This window comes from Heterodontus francisci, chromosome 19 (genome assembly GCF_036365525.1).
Source record: "Heterodontus francisci isolate sHetFra1 chromosome 19, sHetFra1.hap1, whole genome shotgun sequence".
Classification (NCBI taxonomy): Eukaryota; Metazoa; Chordata; class Chondrichthyes; order Heterodontiformes; family Heterodontidae; genus Heterodontus; species Heterodontus francisci.
Genome location: NC_090389.1, coordinates 8,241,519 through 8,259,565, shown reverse-complemented (window position 1 = coordinate 8,259,565; position 18,047 = coordinate 8,241,519). Strand labels below are relative to the sequence as shown.

Sequence of the window (18,047 nt, the reverse complement as noted above, 5' to 3'; positions counted from 1 at the left end):
TGTCAATGTCTTTTGTGATTTCAGCAACTGTTATCCTTAATGAGCTGAACTGGACAGCTGCACTGGAGGATGTGTTCAAGCGTAACCGAGAAGAGGACTCCTCGCTGCTCTGGCAGGTCTTTGGAAGCGCCACTGGTGTGACTAGATATTACCCAGGTATGTCAGTAATATGAAACAATAGAATGAAATCAATGTAAAACCTGTACAGGAGCTCTTTATACTTACACATTAAATAATGCTTACCCTGCTACATAAGCTGGGATTCTGTACAGTTACACAGTGAACTGCTGAATAAACAGGAACTCAGTACCTATCACCTTGGCTCTCTTGGTAGCACTCTTGCCTTTGATTTAGAAGGCGGTATGTTCAGGTCTACTCAAGCAGTTACCTTCCGGGAGTGCAGCGGAGTAAAGCGGACCTGCAGGAACAGCATGGAGCGTGGAGCAGTTAAATACAGCCCAAAGATCGCAGCCTGCAGCACTTACCTTCCAGGAGAGAGTGGAGAGGGGCGGACCTGCAGGAAAAACATGGAGTGGGGAGCAGTTAAATATAGCCCGACGATCGCGGCCTACAGCACTGACCTTCCGGGAGAGCAGTGGACCTGCGGGAAGAACACGGAGCGGGGAGCAGTTAAATACAGCCCGAAGATCGCAGCCTACAGCACTTACCTTCTGGGAGAGCAGTGGACCTGCGGGAAGAACACGGAGCGGGGAGCAGTTAAATACAGCCCGAAGATCACAGCCTACAGCACTTACCTTCCGGAAGAGCAGCGGAGAAGAGCGGACCGGCAGGAAGAACATGGAGCGGGCAGCAGTTAAATACAGCTTGAGGATTGCAGCCTACAGCACTTACCTTCCGGGAGAGAGAGCGGAGAGGAGACCAGGTGCACTGGAGTTTGAAAACAAAGTGAATAGTGACATCACAGGAAAGCTGCAAGGTGATTGGTTGGTGAGTAACTGCTATTAGGGAGTATCAGTAAATTGCTGGGATAGTACATTACTGTTAGGATGTGTGTGTAAATAGCTGGGTTGTAGCGTCTCAACAACTTGCAGGCTAATAAAGAGTAAAAAATTAAGTATTAATAATAAGGAACAAGTGAGTAGTTGGTGAGTATTGTGTTTTTTTTTGAGTAAGGTTTATTTTAAATAATGAACATTATTGATTTTTAGTAGGATTTATCAGTACTAGTAAGGTTTTATTAGTAATTCTAAGGTATTGTAGTATTGGTAAGGTTTGTTTTTTAGCAATAGCAAAGGGTTAACTAATAAATAAAGGAATGGCAGGGGTACTTCAACCTCGAGAGTGCACCTCCTGTGCTATGTGGGAGCTCCAGGATACTTCCCGTTGATACATGTGGTCACCCCACAGCTTAAGAGTATGCAGGGAGAGAGGAAATGGGTGACCAGCAGGCAGTCAAAAAGAATCAGGCAGGTAGTGCAGGAGACCCCTGAGTGCGTCTCACTCTTCAACAGGTATTCAGTACTGAATACTGAGGAAAGTGATGGTTCATCTGGGGAGTGCAGCCAGAGCCAAGTTATTGGCACCACATGTGGCTCAGCCGCACAGTGGGGTACAGGGAAGACTGGAAGAGCAATAGTGATAGGAGATTCGATAGTCAGGGTAACAGACAGGTGTTTCTGTGGCCACAGACGTAAATCCAGGATGGTGTGTTGCCTCCCTGGTGCCAGGGTCAAGGATGTCACTGAGTGGCTGCAGAGCATCCTGAAGGGGGAGGGTGAACAGCCAGCAGTCATGGTCCACATCGGAGTCAACAATATAGGTAGAAAGAGGGATGTGGTCCTGCAGTCAGAATTTAGGGAGCTAGGTAAGAAATTAGCAAGCAGGATCTCAAAAGTAGTAATCTCCAGATTACTTCCAGTGTCACGCGCAAGTGAGTATAGAAATAGGGCAACAGTGCAGATGAATGCGTGGCTCGAAAGATGGTGCAGGAGGCAGGGCTTTAGATTCCTGGGACATTGGGACCGACGCTGGGGGAAATGGGACCTGTACAAGCTGGACAGGTTGCACCTAAACAGAGCCGGGACTGAGTTTCTTGCGGGACGTTTTGCTAGTGCTGTTGGGGAGGGTTTAAACTAGCTTGGCAGGGGGATGGGGACCTGAGGGTAGACTCAGTTGGGATAAAATCAGAAATGAAAATGGAAGGCAGCAAATTAAAGGATTAGTCTGGAAAACAGAGGAAACAAAGGTTAGAAAATTTAAAAAGAGTTTGGCAGTGCTCAAGGGTATCTATTTCAATGCAAGGAGTGTAGCAAATAAAGCAGATGAGCTGAGGGCACAGATGGACACGTGGCAGTATGATATCATAGCTATTACAGAAACATGGCTTCAGGAGGGACAGGAATGGCAGCTCAACGTTTCTGGTTACAGGATTTTCAGATGCGATAGGGAGTGGGATAAGAATGGAGGGGGAGTGGCAATTTTGGTCAAGGAAACTGTTACAGCAGTGAGGAGGGCTGATATGTTGGAAGGTACATCAAATGAGGCTGTATGGATTGAGCTAAGGAACGAAAAAAGGGCAATCACAATGCTGGGAGTGTACTATAGACCCCCAGTCAGAGGGAGATAGAAGAGCAGATATGTGGGCAAATCTCTGAGAACTGCCTGTGTGGAGTTTGCAAGTTCGCCCTGTGTCTGCGTGGGTTTTCTCCGGGTGCTCCGGTTTCCTCCCACAGCCAAAAGACTTGCAGGTTGATAGGTAAATTGGCCAATATAAATTGCCCCTAGTTTAGGTAGGTGGTAGGGAAATATAGGGACAGGTAAGGATGTGGTAGAAATATGGGATTAGTGTAGGATTAGTATAAACGGGTGGTTAATGGTCGGCACAGACTCGGTGGGCCGAAGGGCCTGTTTCAGTGCTGTATCTCTAAATCTAAAAAATCTAAACAATAGGGCAGTAATAGTAGGGGATATTAACTGTCCCAATATTAACTGGGATAGTTTTAGTGTGAATGGAATTGAGGGAGCAGAATTCTTGAGGTGCATTCAGGAGAATCTTTTTTCCCGGTATGTAGCAAGTCCAACAAGAGAGGGTGCAGTTTTAGACTTAATTTTAGGAAATGAAGATGGGCAGGTGGAAGGAGTGGCAGTGGGAGAGCATTTTGGTGGGAATGATCATAATTCAGTCAGTTTTAACATAATTATGGAAAAGGACAGCGATAGAACAGGAGTTAGAGTTCTCAATTGGGGAAAGGCCAATTTTACTAAACTGAGGAATAATTTAGTGAAAGTGGAAACAGTTACTTGAAGGTAAATCAGTGTCAGAGCAGTGGGAGGCATTCAAAGGGGAGATTCAAGGGGTTCAGAGTAAACATGTTCCCACAAAGAAAAAGGGTGAGGTGGCCAAATCTTGAGCCCCATGGATGTCAAGGAGCCTACAGGGTAAGATAAGGCAGAAAAGGAAAGCTTATGTCTGACACCGAGAACTCAATACTATAGAAAGCTGAGAGGCGTATAGAGAGTGGAGGGGTGAAATCAAAAAGGAAATTATGAAAACAAAGAGAGCATGAAAGAATATTGGCAAGCAAAATCAAAGTGAACCCAAAGATGTTTTATCAATACATTAAGAGTAAGAGGATAACTAAGGAGAGAATAGGGCCCATAAAAGACCAAAAAGGTAATCTATGTGTAGGAGCGGAAGATATTGGTATGGTTCTTTGTGTCTGTCTTCACAAAAGAGGGGGACGATGCAGATATTGTAGTTAAGGAGGAGTGTGAAGTATTGGATGTGATAAACATAGGGAGAGAGGAAGGATAAATGGGATTAGCATCCTTGAAAGTGGATAAATCGCCAGGGCCGGATGAAATGTACCCTAGGCTGTTCAAAGAAGCAAGAGAGGAATTAACAGAAGGTTTGACCATCATTTTCCAGTCCTCACTGGATACAGGTGTGGTGCCGGAGGATTGGAGAATTGCTAACGTTGTACCTCTGTTTAAAAAGGGAGCAGGAGGTAGACTGAATAATTACAGGCCAGTCAGTCTAACCTCAGTAGTGGGCAAACTATTGGAATCAATTCTGAGAGACAGGATAAACTGTCACTTAGAAAGGCACAGGTTAATCAGGGATAGTCAGCATGGATTTGTTAAGGGAACATCTTGTTTGACCAACTTGATCGAATTTTTTGAAGAAGTAACAAGGAAGATAGATGAGAGTAGTGCAGTTGATGTGGTCTTCATGGAATTCAGCAAGGTTTTTGACAAGGTCCCACATGGCAGACTGGTTAAAAAAATAAAATCCCATGGGATCCAGGGAAATGCAGCAAGGTGGATACAAAATTGTCTCAGTGGCAGGAAACAAAGGGCAATTGTTGACGGGTGTTTCTGCAACTGGAAAGCTGTTTACAGTGGTGTTCCGCAGGGCTCAGTGCTGAGTCCCTTGCTTTGTGGTATATGAACGATTTGGACATAAATGTAGGGGGCATGATCAAGAAGTTTTCAGACAACACAAAGATTGGTCGTGTGGTAGATAGCAAGGAGGATAGCTGTAGGCTGCAGGAAGATATTGATGGTCTGCTCAGATGGGCAGAAAATGGCAAATGGAATTCAACCTGGAGGTGTGTGAGGTGATGCATTTGGGGAGGTCAAACAAGGCAAAGGAATAAACAATTAATGGGAAAATACTGAGAAGTGTAGAGGAAGTGAGGGACCTTGGAGTGAATGTCCACAGAACCCTGAAGGTAGCAGGACAGGTCGATAAGGTGGTGAAGAAGGCTTATGGAATCCTTTCCTTTATTAGCTGAGGTATAGAATATAAGAACACAGAAGTTATGCTGGAACTGTATAACTCATTGGTTAGGTCACAACTAGAGTACTGTGGGCAGTTCTGGTCACCTCATTACAGAAAGGATGTAATTGCACTAGAGAGGGTACAGAGGAGATTTACGAGGATGTTCCAGGACTGGAAAAATACAGCTATGAGGAAAGATTGGATAGGCTGGGGTTGTTCTCCTTGGAACAGAGAAGTCTGAGGGAAGAGCTGATTGAAATGTACAAAATTGTGAGGGGCCTGGATAGAGTGAAACTCTAGCAGAGGAGTCAGTGACGAGGGGGCATAGATTTAAAGTGATTTGGTAGAAAAATTAGAGGGGAGATGAGGAAAAACTTTCACCTAGAGGCTGGTGTGGGGTCTGGAACTCACTGCCTGAAAGGGTAGTTGAGGCAGAAACGCTCAACTCATTCAAAAGGAGTCTAGATATGCACCTCAAGTGCCGTAATCTGCAGGGCTATGGACCAAACGCTGGAAGGTGGGAATAGAATAGGTGGATCGTTTGTCGGCCGACAAGGACACGATGGGCCAAGTGGCCTCTTCCTGTGCCTTAAACTTTCTCTGATTCTATGATTTGTCCCATGTCACAAAATGTTTTTTTTTTGTGGTTTAAAAATGAAACTTGAGCCCATTGAATTTGAAAGGATAACCTCAGCTCCCAACTCTCATCGAGGGAGCTTCTGCAGTGAGAGTGGACCTCACAGAAATTATCCTTATATCTAAACTAGGCTATTCCTGGCCCAACAGCACTTGGTGCTGGCACCTAAGGTTCAACTGGTACTGAGCTGGTTCCTGTGCTACCATGCCTAACTTGAAAACTCAAAAGAATGCAGAGCTTGGTTCTGCCGATGCTCACAACTTTACAAAGGATAATTGTGTGAATTAAACTAGTGTCTAAGTTGACAGTTAGAATTTTCTCATTCAGTTTACTGTGTCACAGAACTACTTACTTTGCTCAGTCTTTGTAATTTTTTGTGTGTTCTTTACAGCAACTCCATGGGGCCCTCCCAATAAGATTGATCTGTATGATGTGCGACGGAGACCCTGGTGAGTGACGGGTAATGGGAATGGTACACTGCAAAAACATACTCAATTAATGCTCAAGATTTCAATCAAATGATGCTGACCTGTGTTATGCAGAATTAATTTACAATGTATCATTAATCTGTTTCTGACTCAGCTTTACATTTCTTCTAAAGATTTATTGAAATGCCTTCGTTCATTAGATCGGAGCTAATTACCAGTCATCAGTCAAACGTCCATTCATTAGAACAGGACTGGTTACCAATCATCAGTTCAATCTCCACTCATTCAAACAGGGCTCGCTACCAGTCATCAATCAGTTCAGTCCCTATTCGCTAGAGCAGGGCTAGTTACCAGTCAGCAGCTCAATCTCCAGTCACTCGAGCAAAGCTAATTACCAGCCATCAGTTCATGTGACTGAAAGTGATTAGTGGAGTGATCAGTTGGTTTCTTGTTTCAGATCAGTTCTTATGCAGCACGCCAGAGGGCACTCTCATAACTTCTTTTCAGGCTGAAAAGTCCAAGCCTCTCTAGTCTTTTGATCATGATCTCCTCTAACTTATATGTAGATGCAGATGCAGATGCAGTCTAAGTACTCACTGCAAACAGTGAGACAGCATTCCTAGCCTCCTCCCCAACATGTCATTGTCCTGGAGGAGTGCCCAGGCACAGGATGCTAGAATTAGTACTGAGCCTTGTGCCTGGACCATCCTCAGACTGGAGGGTCTGAAGGAGGCCAGTCAAGCAAAGAAGGCCCAGAAGAGCAATAGTCTACTTCTTGTCACAGGACTTCTTCAAATCCTTGGGCACTGAGACGTTCTGGCTGTTGCATTTCCACTTCCTTGACACAAACACATCAATCACACAGCCAAGATCAGTAAATCTAAAAGGTGGGTTCAATTATTGAAGCGACTAACATATATACAGCAATACTAGGAAGGTGGGATACATGTGTCTTGTTTCTGTAGCTTGTTTCAACAAGTGCTTGGCGATCACAAGGGTCTGTACATCCCATTCTGTCTGCTGATGGACAGCAGTTTCAAATATGCCTCTTCAAGCAATACCACAACATCCCCTTTTTCGAAATTAAATATGTCATAATATAATCAAAACTACTTACAATACAGCGAGTGAAAAAGGTATTAAATGTTTAAAATATACAGCTACAAATTTACAAGTCTCTAAAGTGTATTGGAGGTCTATTGATACACCCCAACCTATACGAACATATGAATTAGGAGCAGAAGTAGGCCATTCGGCCCATTTAGCCTGCTCCGCCGTTCAATAAGATCATGGCTGATCTGTTTGTGTCTCAAATTCCACACTCCCATCTACGCTGATAACCTTTGATTCCCTTGCCTAACAAGAATCTATCTACCCCTGCCTTAACATTATTCGATGACCCTGCCTCCACCACCTTCTGAGGCAGAGAGTTCCAAAATTGCACAACCCTCAGAAAAAAATTCTCCTCATCTCTATCCTGAAAGGGCGACCCCTAATTTTAAAACAGTGCCCCTAGTTCTGGACTCCCCCACAAGAGGAAACATCCTTTCCACATCCACCTTTTCAAGACCATTCAGGATCTTATATACTTCAATCAAGTCTCCCCTCATTCTTCCAAACTCCAGTGAAAACAAGCCCAGTCTGTCCAACCTTCCCTCATAACACAACCCACTCATTCCAGGTATCAATCTAGTAAACCTCCTCTGAACCACCTCCAACTCATTTACATCCTTCCTTAAATAAGGAGACCAAAACTGCACACAGTATTCGAGATGTGGTCTCACCAATGCCCTGTATAACTGAAGCACAACATCCTTACTTTTATTTTCAATTGCTGTTGTAATCAAGGATAGCATTCTATTAGCCTTCTTTATTACTTGCTGCATCTGCATACTAACTCTGTGACTCATGCACTAGAACACCTAGATCCCTCTGCACCTCAGAGTTTTGCAATCATTCTCCGTTTAAGTAATACTCTGCTTTTTTATTCTTCCTGCCAAAGTGAACAACTTCACATTTTCCCACATCATACTCCATCTGCCAGATTTTTGCCCACTCACTCAACCAAAGCATCCACCACCTCATTAGCCACCTATTTTAAGACCTTAGGATAAAGCCCATCAGGACCCGGGGACTTGTCAGCCTGCAGCTCCATCAGTTTGATCAGTACCGCTTCCCTGGTGATTGTAATTTCACCAAGTTCCTCTCTTCCTTCCACCTTCTGTTTTACAGCTATTACTGGAATGTTTTTTGTATCCTCTATAGTGAGGACAGAAGCAAAATATTTGTTCATTTCATCCGCCATTTCTTTATTATCTATTAACTCCCCATTTTTACACTTTAGAGGACCATCACTCACTTTACTTACTCTTTTCCTTTTTTTAAATAAATATCTGTAAAAACTCTTGCTATCCGTTTTTACATTTCTAGCTAGCTTCCTCTCATACTCTTATTTCTTTCTCCTGTTAACCTTTTAGTCATTCTCTGCCATTCTTTATATTCTGACTAATCATCTGACCTGCCACTCATCTTTGCGCAACTATATGCCTTTTCCTTAAGTTTGATGCTTTCCTTAACTTCTTTAGTTAGCACGGATGATGGGTCCTCCCCTTAGAATTTCTCTTTATATTAGGAATATATTTATCCTGAGTATTCTGAAATATCCCCTTGAATGTCTGCCACTGCTTCTCTATTGATCTATCTCCTAGTCTAGTAACCCAGTTCACTTCAGCTAGCTCAGCTTTCATGCCCATATAGTTGCCCTCACTTAAGTTTCAAGTACTGGTTTTAGACCCAACCTTCTCACTTGCAAACTGAATGTAAAATTCAATCATATTGTGGTCGCTGCTACTAGAGGTGCCTTAATTAATCCTGTCACATTACACAATACCAAGTATCATATAACCTACTCTCTGGTTGGTTCTAGAACGTGCTGCTCTTAGAAACTATCTCGAAAACATTCTATGAACTCCTCATGCAGGCTACTATTGCCAATCTGATTCTTCCAGTTTATATGTAGATTAAAATCACCCATGATTATTGCCGTCCCTTTATCACAAGCACGCAATATTTCTTCTTGTATACTTCGTCTTACATTGTGGTTACTGTTAGGGGGCCTGTAGACAACTCCCACTAGTGACTTCTTTCCCCTACTATTCCTCATCTCCAAACTGATTCTACATCCTGGTCTCCTGAACCAAGGTCATCTGTAACTATTCTTCTTTTCTTTTGGGCCTCCTTATCTCGAGAGACAATGGATACGCGCCTGGAGGTGGTCAGTGGTTTGTGAAGCAGCGCCTGGAGTGGCTATAAAGGCCAATTCTGGAGTGACAGGCTCTTCCACAGGTGCTGCAGAGAAATTTGTTTGTCGGGGCTGTTGCACAGTTGGCTCTCCCCTTGCGCCTCTGTCTTTTTTCCTGCCAACTACTAAGTCTCTTCGACTCGCCACAATTTAGCCCTGTCTTTATGGCTGCCCGCCAGCTCTGGCGAATGCTGGCAACTGACTCCCACGACTTGTGATCAATGTCACACGATTTCATGTCGCGTTTGCAGACGTCTTTATAACGGAGACATGGACGGCCGGTGGGTCTGATACCAGTGGCGAGCTCGCTGTACAATGTAACTCGCTCGCTGTAACTATTGCACCAATACCATCCCTGATTAACAGTGCTACCCCTCCACATTTAGCCAGCTTCCTATTCTTCTTGAATGTCATATACCCCTCAGTATTCAGGACCCAATCCTTGTCATCCTGCAGCCATGACTCCGTGATGGCTATCAGATCATATTTATTTACTTCAATGTGCACTATCAGTTTGTCTACTTTGTTATGAATGCTATGTGCATTCAGGTACAGAGCCTTTAGTTTTGTCTTTTTGTTACCTTTGTAACATCTAGTCTTGACTATTGCTCTGTTATTAGGTTTTTTCTCTGTCCCTTCCTGCCATTCTCTGACCTTCATTTCCCATATTACTATTCTGCTCTCCTGCCTGGACTCTACCCCTTGGTTTGCTATATCTACCCAGGCTTGATCCCTCACCTCCCTTGTTTAGTTTAAAGCCCTCTCTACTTCCCTAGTTATACGGTTTGCTAGAAGACTGGTCTCAGCACAGTTCAAATGCAGACCATCCCAACGGTACAGCCCCCACTTTCCCCAGTACTGGTGCCAGTGCCCCCACGAACCAAAACCCACTTCTCCCACACCAGTCTTTGAGCCATGTATTCATTTCACTAATCTTATGTGCCCTCTGCCAATTGGCACATAGCTCAGTCAATAATCCAGAGATTATTATCCTTGAGGTTCTGCTGTTCAATTTGGTGCCTAGCTCCTCATACTATCTAAGCAGAACCTTTTTTCAAGTCCTACCTATGTCACTGGTCCCTACATGGACCACGACAACTGGATCCTCCCCCTCCAAGTTCCAGTCCAACCGTGAGCAGATGTCCTGAATGCTGGCACCAGGTAGGCAATACAGCCTTCTGGACTCACGCTCTCGGCTGCACAGAACAGTGTCAATCTCCTAACTATACTATCCCCTGCCACCACTATATTCCTTTTTGTTCCCCCCACTTGAATGGCTTCCTGTACCACAGTGCCATGGCCAGTCTGCTCATCCACCTTGTAGACCTCGCTTTCATCCAGACAGGTTGCGAGAACCTCAACCCTGTTTGACAATTGCAAAGTCTGAGGCTCCTTCACGACTATCTGCTCAGTCCCTTTACCTGCCTCACTCACGGTCACATCCTCCTGATACTCACTGTTGACCAAAACAGATGATCTGTTCTAAGAGGTGTGACTGTGTTCTGGAACAAAATGTCCAGGTCTTTCTCCCCCTCACCCATGTTGCACAGTGTTTACAGTTCAGCTTCCAGATTAATAATCTGATCCGGAGTTCCTCTAGCTGCTTATGCTTCCTGCAGACGTGTTTGCCCTGGATCGCCTTGGCATCCAAAAGCTCCCACATTCTATAGCTGCAACATAACACCTGTCCTGCCATTGTTACTTATGCTATTAGTTAATTCACTTTAATTACTTAATCACTTCCTTAATTAAGTCTCTCACTGTTTCCTAATCTACTAAGCCTAACACTACTACCAAATAAAAACCTTACAATTTCTAAAATTACCTGAGTTTTGAAAGATAATAATAAAACACTCACCAACCAATCACTTGGAGTCAAAGGAAGAAGACTCACCAGCTGCTGGAGGCTAAAAAGTTAGAAAAAGGAGCCTCTTTCTCTCTCTGCCCTGAATTCCCACATGCACCAAATTCTAGCTTCATGCTTACAATGTCTCACTCAGGCAAATGTCTCTTCTCACTACATTCAGCTAAGAACTGCTCTGCTTTCTATAGATATTCTAATGACTCACTAGCTCAGCTTCTGCTACAATAATTAGCACCTATTGAACTTAACTACTTTCAACTGACTGACAGATAACTGCCACTGCTGGCTGCTGCTTGTTTAACTAGACTATTTACCTAACCAGAAGATTTTAAAGCCTGACTCTTAATCTAAAACTTAAGCTTGACAGAAACTTACCAGAACTTACCATGTGCGCCAAATTCCAGCTTCACTCTAGCAATGTCTCTCTCAGGCAAATGTATCTTCTCACTGCGTCCCCTCACTATACCTGTAGGTTTGGTTTGTGGTCGCTGTGCAGTCTCAATCTTGACTGTCGGTGCGAATGTTGGGTTTGGGTCATGTATTGTCGACAATGTGATTGCTCAGAACTCCTTGGCCTGGGACTTCTTGAATTTGACACCGGTTCCTACACCATGTCATGCTGCTGGAGGTTCAGACCTAGTACGACCGTGGTTCTGGACAAGTACTGACAACTTCTGCTGGATCCCACGTTCCAGTCGGGTGTTGAACACAAACTCTTTGCCTGCATGACCATCATGAGTGTCTTTCAATTTTTCTTGCCTGTTGAGCAATTCTTCCCTCACCTCTGGAAATGTCAATATCTGGTGACTGGGTGAGTTTGTATGCACTGGCCTAACAAACAACTCGGCTAGAGATGGAATTGTTGCATGAAGTGGCGTCGCTTGCAGATGTAATATAGCAACATGTAGATCGTGTTTGGTCTGTCATCATTTCATGATCAATGATTTCACAATCTGAATCATATGCTCAGCCATGCCATTAGAGTGAGGATAATGTGGTGACGAAGTGGAATGGCAGACTCCCCATTTGCCGCACGTGGTCTTGAATGGTTTTCCTGTGTACTGGGGTCCATTGTCAGAGACGAGTTCCCGTGGTGCCCCAAAAAGACTGAAGATCAAACTTAAAGTGTCCACAATGGTCATGCTTGATGGGTTATGCAACCAACAAATGATGGGGAACTTGGAGAAATAATCTGTCATGACTGTGAAATCCTTTCCATAAAGAGATCAGTTGCAATTCTGGTCCATGGATGTGCAGAAACTTCATGGGGTAATAGAGGGTTTCCCTGAAGACTTTGCATGTGAGCTTGGCATGCCTCACAGATCTTCACGGCTGTTTCAATGTCACGGTGTCTCCCTGGCTAATAAACTGTTTCTCTGGCCAACCGTCTTGTGCGATCTATACCCATGTGTACTTGATGCAACTGTTGCAAGATGTCCTGTCAGAGATTTCGGAACAAGTACTTGTTTGCCTTTAAAGATGACACCCTGAGATATTCCAAGTTCATCTCTGAATGGCCAATATGGTCAAATAGCCTCTGGGACATCCTGGAGAGACTCTGGCCAGCCACCAATCAGGGTCTGCCAGAGCTGTTGCAAAATAGGGTCATCAGATGTTTCCTGTTGAATTTGCTGCCATTTCTATTTGCCTAAACTTATAAGGTCAGCAGATAGTACATCTTCAATTTCAGAGTCAGTGAGGTCGACCTGAAGATCCAATGAAATGTCACCGGTTTTGAACGGGTCGGGTAATCGAGTCAACGTATCAGATGTGATCATGGTACAACCTGGCTTGTAATGAATGTCACAGTTGTAACCTTGAATTTTAACAATCCATCGAGGTGGCGGGCTTGTTGGTTTCCATCAGGTCTTCTCAAGGGGTTTGTGATCCGTTTCAACGGTGAATCTTTTCCCAAAGATCTATGTATGGAAACACTGAATCCCGAAGCCTAGGGCTAAAGTTTCCCGCTCAATGTTGGAATAATTTGGGCATTCAAAAGACTCTTGGATGCAAAAGCAATTGGCTTTCCATTCTGAAGAATGCACACTGCCCTTTTGAGACACATCGACTTCTAACGTGGTCGCCTCCGATGGGTCATAGAATTGGAGTGTCAACAGTCCCTGGGTCAGTGATTTCTTGAGGTTATCAAATATGTGCTGATGATCTTTCTGCCACAAAAATGGAACTTCCTTTTATGGAGATCTCAAAGGGATGAAGATTTGTGAGTGAAATCCATAATATTTGGCAATAAGAAGTTGAATAAGCCTATGCAAAATTGTAGAGCTAGCTTGTCTTTTGGGTTTGGCATTACAGTGATGTTCTCCAGTTTGACAGGGTCAGGACAGATACCAGCATCTGAGTATATGGACCCGAAGAAATTAATCTGCTTCACATTAATGTTGCACTTCCGGCTGTTAAAGACGAGTCCCTCTTGACGTGCTGTTTCCATGAGGAGATGTAGGTTATGGTCGTGCTTCTACTTCATTTTACCAACAACAATGTCATCTGCTATACAGATGTATCCTGGGATCTCGCATGTGATGGGGTCCATACGTTACTGGAAGAGGTCCTGGCTAATGGACAGCCTAAACAGTAGCCTTTGGAACCAGTATCTTCCAAATAGAGTGAGAAATGTAGTTAGCTCTTGAGATTTCTTTGCCAAATGAACTGACCAGTACCCATTTTGGAAAAGAATTTAGCGTTTGCAAACTTAGAGATTAATTCCTCTAAGGTTGGGATCTTATGTGGGCATCACTTCAGTGCCGCATTTAGACGTCTTGGGTCAAGACAGACTCGAATGGCTCTATCTTTCTTCACCACACAAAGGATGGAATTACACCAAATCGGTGTTTAATTTAGTTTAGTGATACAGCACTGAAACAGGCCCTTCGGCCCACTGAGTCTGTGCCGACCATCAACCACCCATTTATACTAATCCTACACTAATTCCATATTCCTACCACATCCCCACCTGTCCCTATATTTCCCTACCACCTACCTATACTAGGGGCAATTGCTAATGGCCAATTTACCTATCAACCTGCAAGTCTTTGGCATGTGGGAGGCAACCGGAGCACCCGGAGGAAACCCACGCAGACACAGGGAGAACTTGCAAACTCCACACAGGCAGTACCCAGAATTGGCAGTACCCGGGTCACTGGAGCTGTGAGGCTGCGGTGCTAACCACTGTGCCACTGTGCCGCCCAGTGTGATGTTGTACCTTTCGTATGATGTCTTTCTCCATCTTATCGAGTTCAATCTTAAATTTGGTTTGATGCTGCACTTGTCTGGAGGGTAGATCGAAGGGATGATATCAGTGTGTATGTGCAAAACCGCTTCGCCCTTAAAAGCTGCCAATCTTGTCGAACCTTTCTGTGTAGAGTGACATTAAGTCAGCCACAGAGGTGATTAGCTTGTCATTCTGGTCAGCAGCCTTAGCATTCATGTTGATGCTGTGGATTGTCACCAATCTGAGGTTGCTACATGCTGGTAGGCTCGCAATTGATGCACCTGCAATATCTACGATGTAAAAAATTTAGGGTGACCAGGGTGAGTTGTTATATCTGCACTCGAATGCTATGGATCCCAAAGATGGTATCATAGAATCATAGAAAGTTTACGGCACAGGAAGAGGTCATTTGGCATCTGTGCTGGCTGAAAAAAGAGCCACCCAGCCTATTCCCACTGTCCAGCATTTGGTCAATAGCCCGGAAGTTTATGCCACTTCAGGTTCACATCCAGCACCTTTTAAATGAGTTGAGGGTTTCTGCCTCTACCACCCTTTCAGGCAGTGAGTTCCAGACCCCCACCACCCTCTGGGTGAAAATGTTTTTCCTCATCTGTCCTCTAATCCTTCTACCAATCACTATAAATCTATGCCCCCTAGTCACTGACCTCTCTGCAAAGGTAAATAGGCCCTTCCCATCCACTCTATCCAGGCCCCTCACAATTTTGTACATCTCAATCACATCACCCCTCAGCCTTCTCTATTCCAAGGAAAACAACCCCAGCCTATCCAATCTTTCCTCATAGCTGCAATTTTCCAATCCTGGCAACATCCTCGTCAATCTCTGTACCCTCTCGAGTGCGATTACATCCTTTCTGTAATGAGGTGACCAGAACTGCACACAGTACTCAAGTTGTGACCTAACCAGTGTTTTATATAGCTCCAGCATAACCTCCCTACTCTTGTATTCTGTGTCTTGCTGTTACAACCAGGTGAGGCAGGAGTCTAGGGCTCCCCTATTAGCCTTTTCCTGGTTTGGCTGTAACAGGGTTTAACTTTTAAAACACCATGTTTAAGCCACCCTCTCAGTGAGTCCTTGCTCACTGCTCTCTAATTTTAATGGCAAAGAAATCAACCAGACAGGTTTTCTCAGATGTAAACAAGTTTATTAACCTAAAAACTCTAATTCAGTTAAAACTACTAAAAATATGCGACGCGACCACCTTAGCATGCTTTCGCGATAAACACACATGCAAATAGAGACAGAGGAAGAGAAAGAATTAAAGGGGAAAGGTTTGAAGTTCAGTTACTGACTTTGGGTTTGATGTAATGTCTTTGATTGAAGCTAAGTCTTGAAGTTCTCATTGAGGCCCAGTGCACACTTTCAAACTTGCTTCACTGGTCTTCTGTCTTGAGGCTTAAGTTACTTCCGTGGATCCTTGAACCTTTGCTTGAGAGAGAAAGAGACAGGGAGAGACCTTCCTTCTCTTTTGTCTTCAAATTGTGGTCTCTTCCTTTCTGTATGGCACAATTCAAATAACCCCCAGGTTGCCAGCAGGTTAGTCATGTGACTAGCTTCTTATTTAGAGCAGCCTCCCCTGCCAGATTTTGTGGTTTCTTACACATTCAATATCTCTTGATCAAAATCCATCTGGCTAATTGAATTAGGGAGTACTCCCATTGTCTTCTTCAGGCAACTGTCTTTCAGGCAAATGTGCAGCCATGTTTTCAGCCATTGTTGTGGTCTTTTTAAACAAGTTATTTCAAGTCCAGTAACAGGTAAAACGAAATTAGTATGTCTCATTTTGGCAGGTGTGATTTTCGTCACAGCTCCACATCCAGCGGAATGAAATGCAATATTAGTAGAGCATTTCATTCTAAAAATAGAAAGAAGACAAGGTATAGGAAAACACACATACATTTCTCTCATTCATTCAGAAATCCTAAAAATTGTTACAACCTGGCCTTCCTTTGTAGCAGTGCTGCTTTAAATTGCCCCTTTTCCCATGAGGTGGGTCTGAGATAGTTATGTGTTGCCCAAAGGGGTTTGAAGTTTCTTCACTACCAGCCTGCAATATGTTAGGAATGGGCATCCCAATAAACATGTGATTTTTGGGGAGGTTTGCAGTTTGCACATTTCCATGACTGAATAGGGTGGACTTGTTCCTGTTAAGGTCTGCAGGGGGAGGGTTAGATTTAATTAGCCCTGGTTTGGAGTTCTGCTCATGAGAGTCAGCGGTGGGTTGTCCACTCTAATCTCTCTTTCAGTGTTTGAATGAGTCATGCTCAGGCTTTTCACTTTAGGGTATGGTTGGTTTGCTTTCCTCCTGACTGTGGGGGTGGATTCTTTGCTAATCTTCCCTTTGTCCTCTGGGATACTTCTGCTTGCAGCTATTTGTCCAGATTCTAGTGCACTCCCCTGTGGTACTTTGATTGGGTGAGGCATCACCCTCACAGTTTCTCTGCCCTCTTGTCCCAGCAGGTTTCTGTAAATGCTGTTAGCATCTCTGGTGGGGTGCTTCTAGAGTCTGCATTGACATAGGAGGATGTGGGGTCTAATTTTTAATTTCTCTTTTGTCTTCAAATTGCAGTCTTTTCCTTTCTGTGTGGCACAATTGAAACAACCCCCAGGTTGCCAGCAGGTTAGTCTTATATAGAGCAGCCTCGTCTGCAAGATTTTGTGGATTGCTTCAAGCTTAGCAGACACTCTCAGTGGAGTGGGGGGCGGGGGGTGTGGTGGAATGCTGGCTCTTACACATTCAATGTATTTAGATCAAAATCCATCTGGCTAATTGAATCAGGGAGGCACTGCCATTGTCTTCTTCAGGCAACTGTGTTTTAGAATGCAAATGTGCAGCCATGTTTTCAGCCATTGTTGTGGTCTTTTTAAACAAATTATTTCAAGTCCAGTAACAGGTCAAAAATGAGTATGTCTCATTTTGGCAGGTGTGGTTTTCGTCACACTTGGCTAAAAAATGGAAAGGATTCCATACGCCTTCTTAACCACCTTATCAACCCGTCCTGCTACCTTCAGGAATCTGTGAACATACACTCCAAGGTCGCTCACTTCCTCTCCACCTTGCAGCATCCTCCCATTTTGTGTGTATTCCTTTGTCTTGTTTGATCTCCCCAAATGCATCACCTCACTTTCTGAGTTAAATACATCTGCCACTTTTCTGCTCACCTGATCAGTCCATTGATATCTTTCTGCAGTTATAACTAGCCTCCTCGCTATCAAGCACGCGGCTAATTTTTGTGTCGTGTGAAAACTTCTTGATCATTCCCCCCTGCATTTGCATCCAAATCATTAATATATATCACAAAATGCAAGGGACCTAGTACTGAGCCCAGTTAAACCCGACTGGAAACAGTCTTCCAGTTGCAAAAACACCAGTCAACAATTACCCTTTGTTTCCTGCCACTGAGCCAGTTTTATATCCAGCTTGCTACATTCCCCTGGATCCCATGAACTTTTATTTTTTTAACCAGTCTGCCATGTGGGACCTTGTCAAAAGCCTTGCTAAAATCCATGTAGATCACACAAACTGCACTACCTTTAATAATCCTCCTCGTTACTTCCTCAAAAAATTCAACCAAATTAGTCAGACACGACCTTTCCTTCACAAATCCACGCTGATTATCCTTGATTAATCCGTGCCTTTCTAAGTGACAGTTTATCCTGTCTCTCAGGATTGATCCCAATAATTTGCCCACTACCGAGGTTAGAAGAACTGGCCTGTAATTATTCGGCCTATCTCTCGCTCCCTTTTTAAACAGAGGTGCAATATTAGTAGACCTGCAATCCTCTGGCACCACACCCGTATCCAGTGAGGATTGGAAAAGGATG

General features: G+C 44.0%; 1 protein-coding gene across 8 annotated transcripts in view; it reads left to right on the top strand.

Moving 5' to 3' along the window:
• The window catches only part of cacna2d2a (calcium channel, voltage-dependent, alpha 2/delta subunit 2a), a 1,382,174-nt gene that overhangs the window by 879,869 nt on the left and 484,258 nt on the right, over positions 1–18,047 (top strand). For all 8 annotated transcript variants that reach the window (XM_068051351.1, XM_068051350.1, XM_068051349.1 and 5 more), the window contains 2 exons: positions 25–156; positions 5,773–5,830. In XM_068051351.1, the coding sequence (XP_067907452.1) occupies positions 25–156; positions 5,773–5,830 (190 nt within the window). The remainder of the gene's footprint in view (positions 1–24; positions 157–5,772; positions 5,831–18,047) is intronic.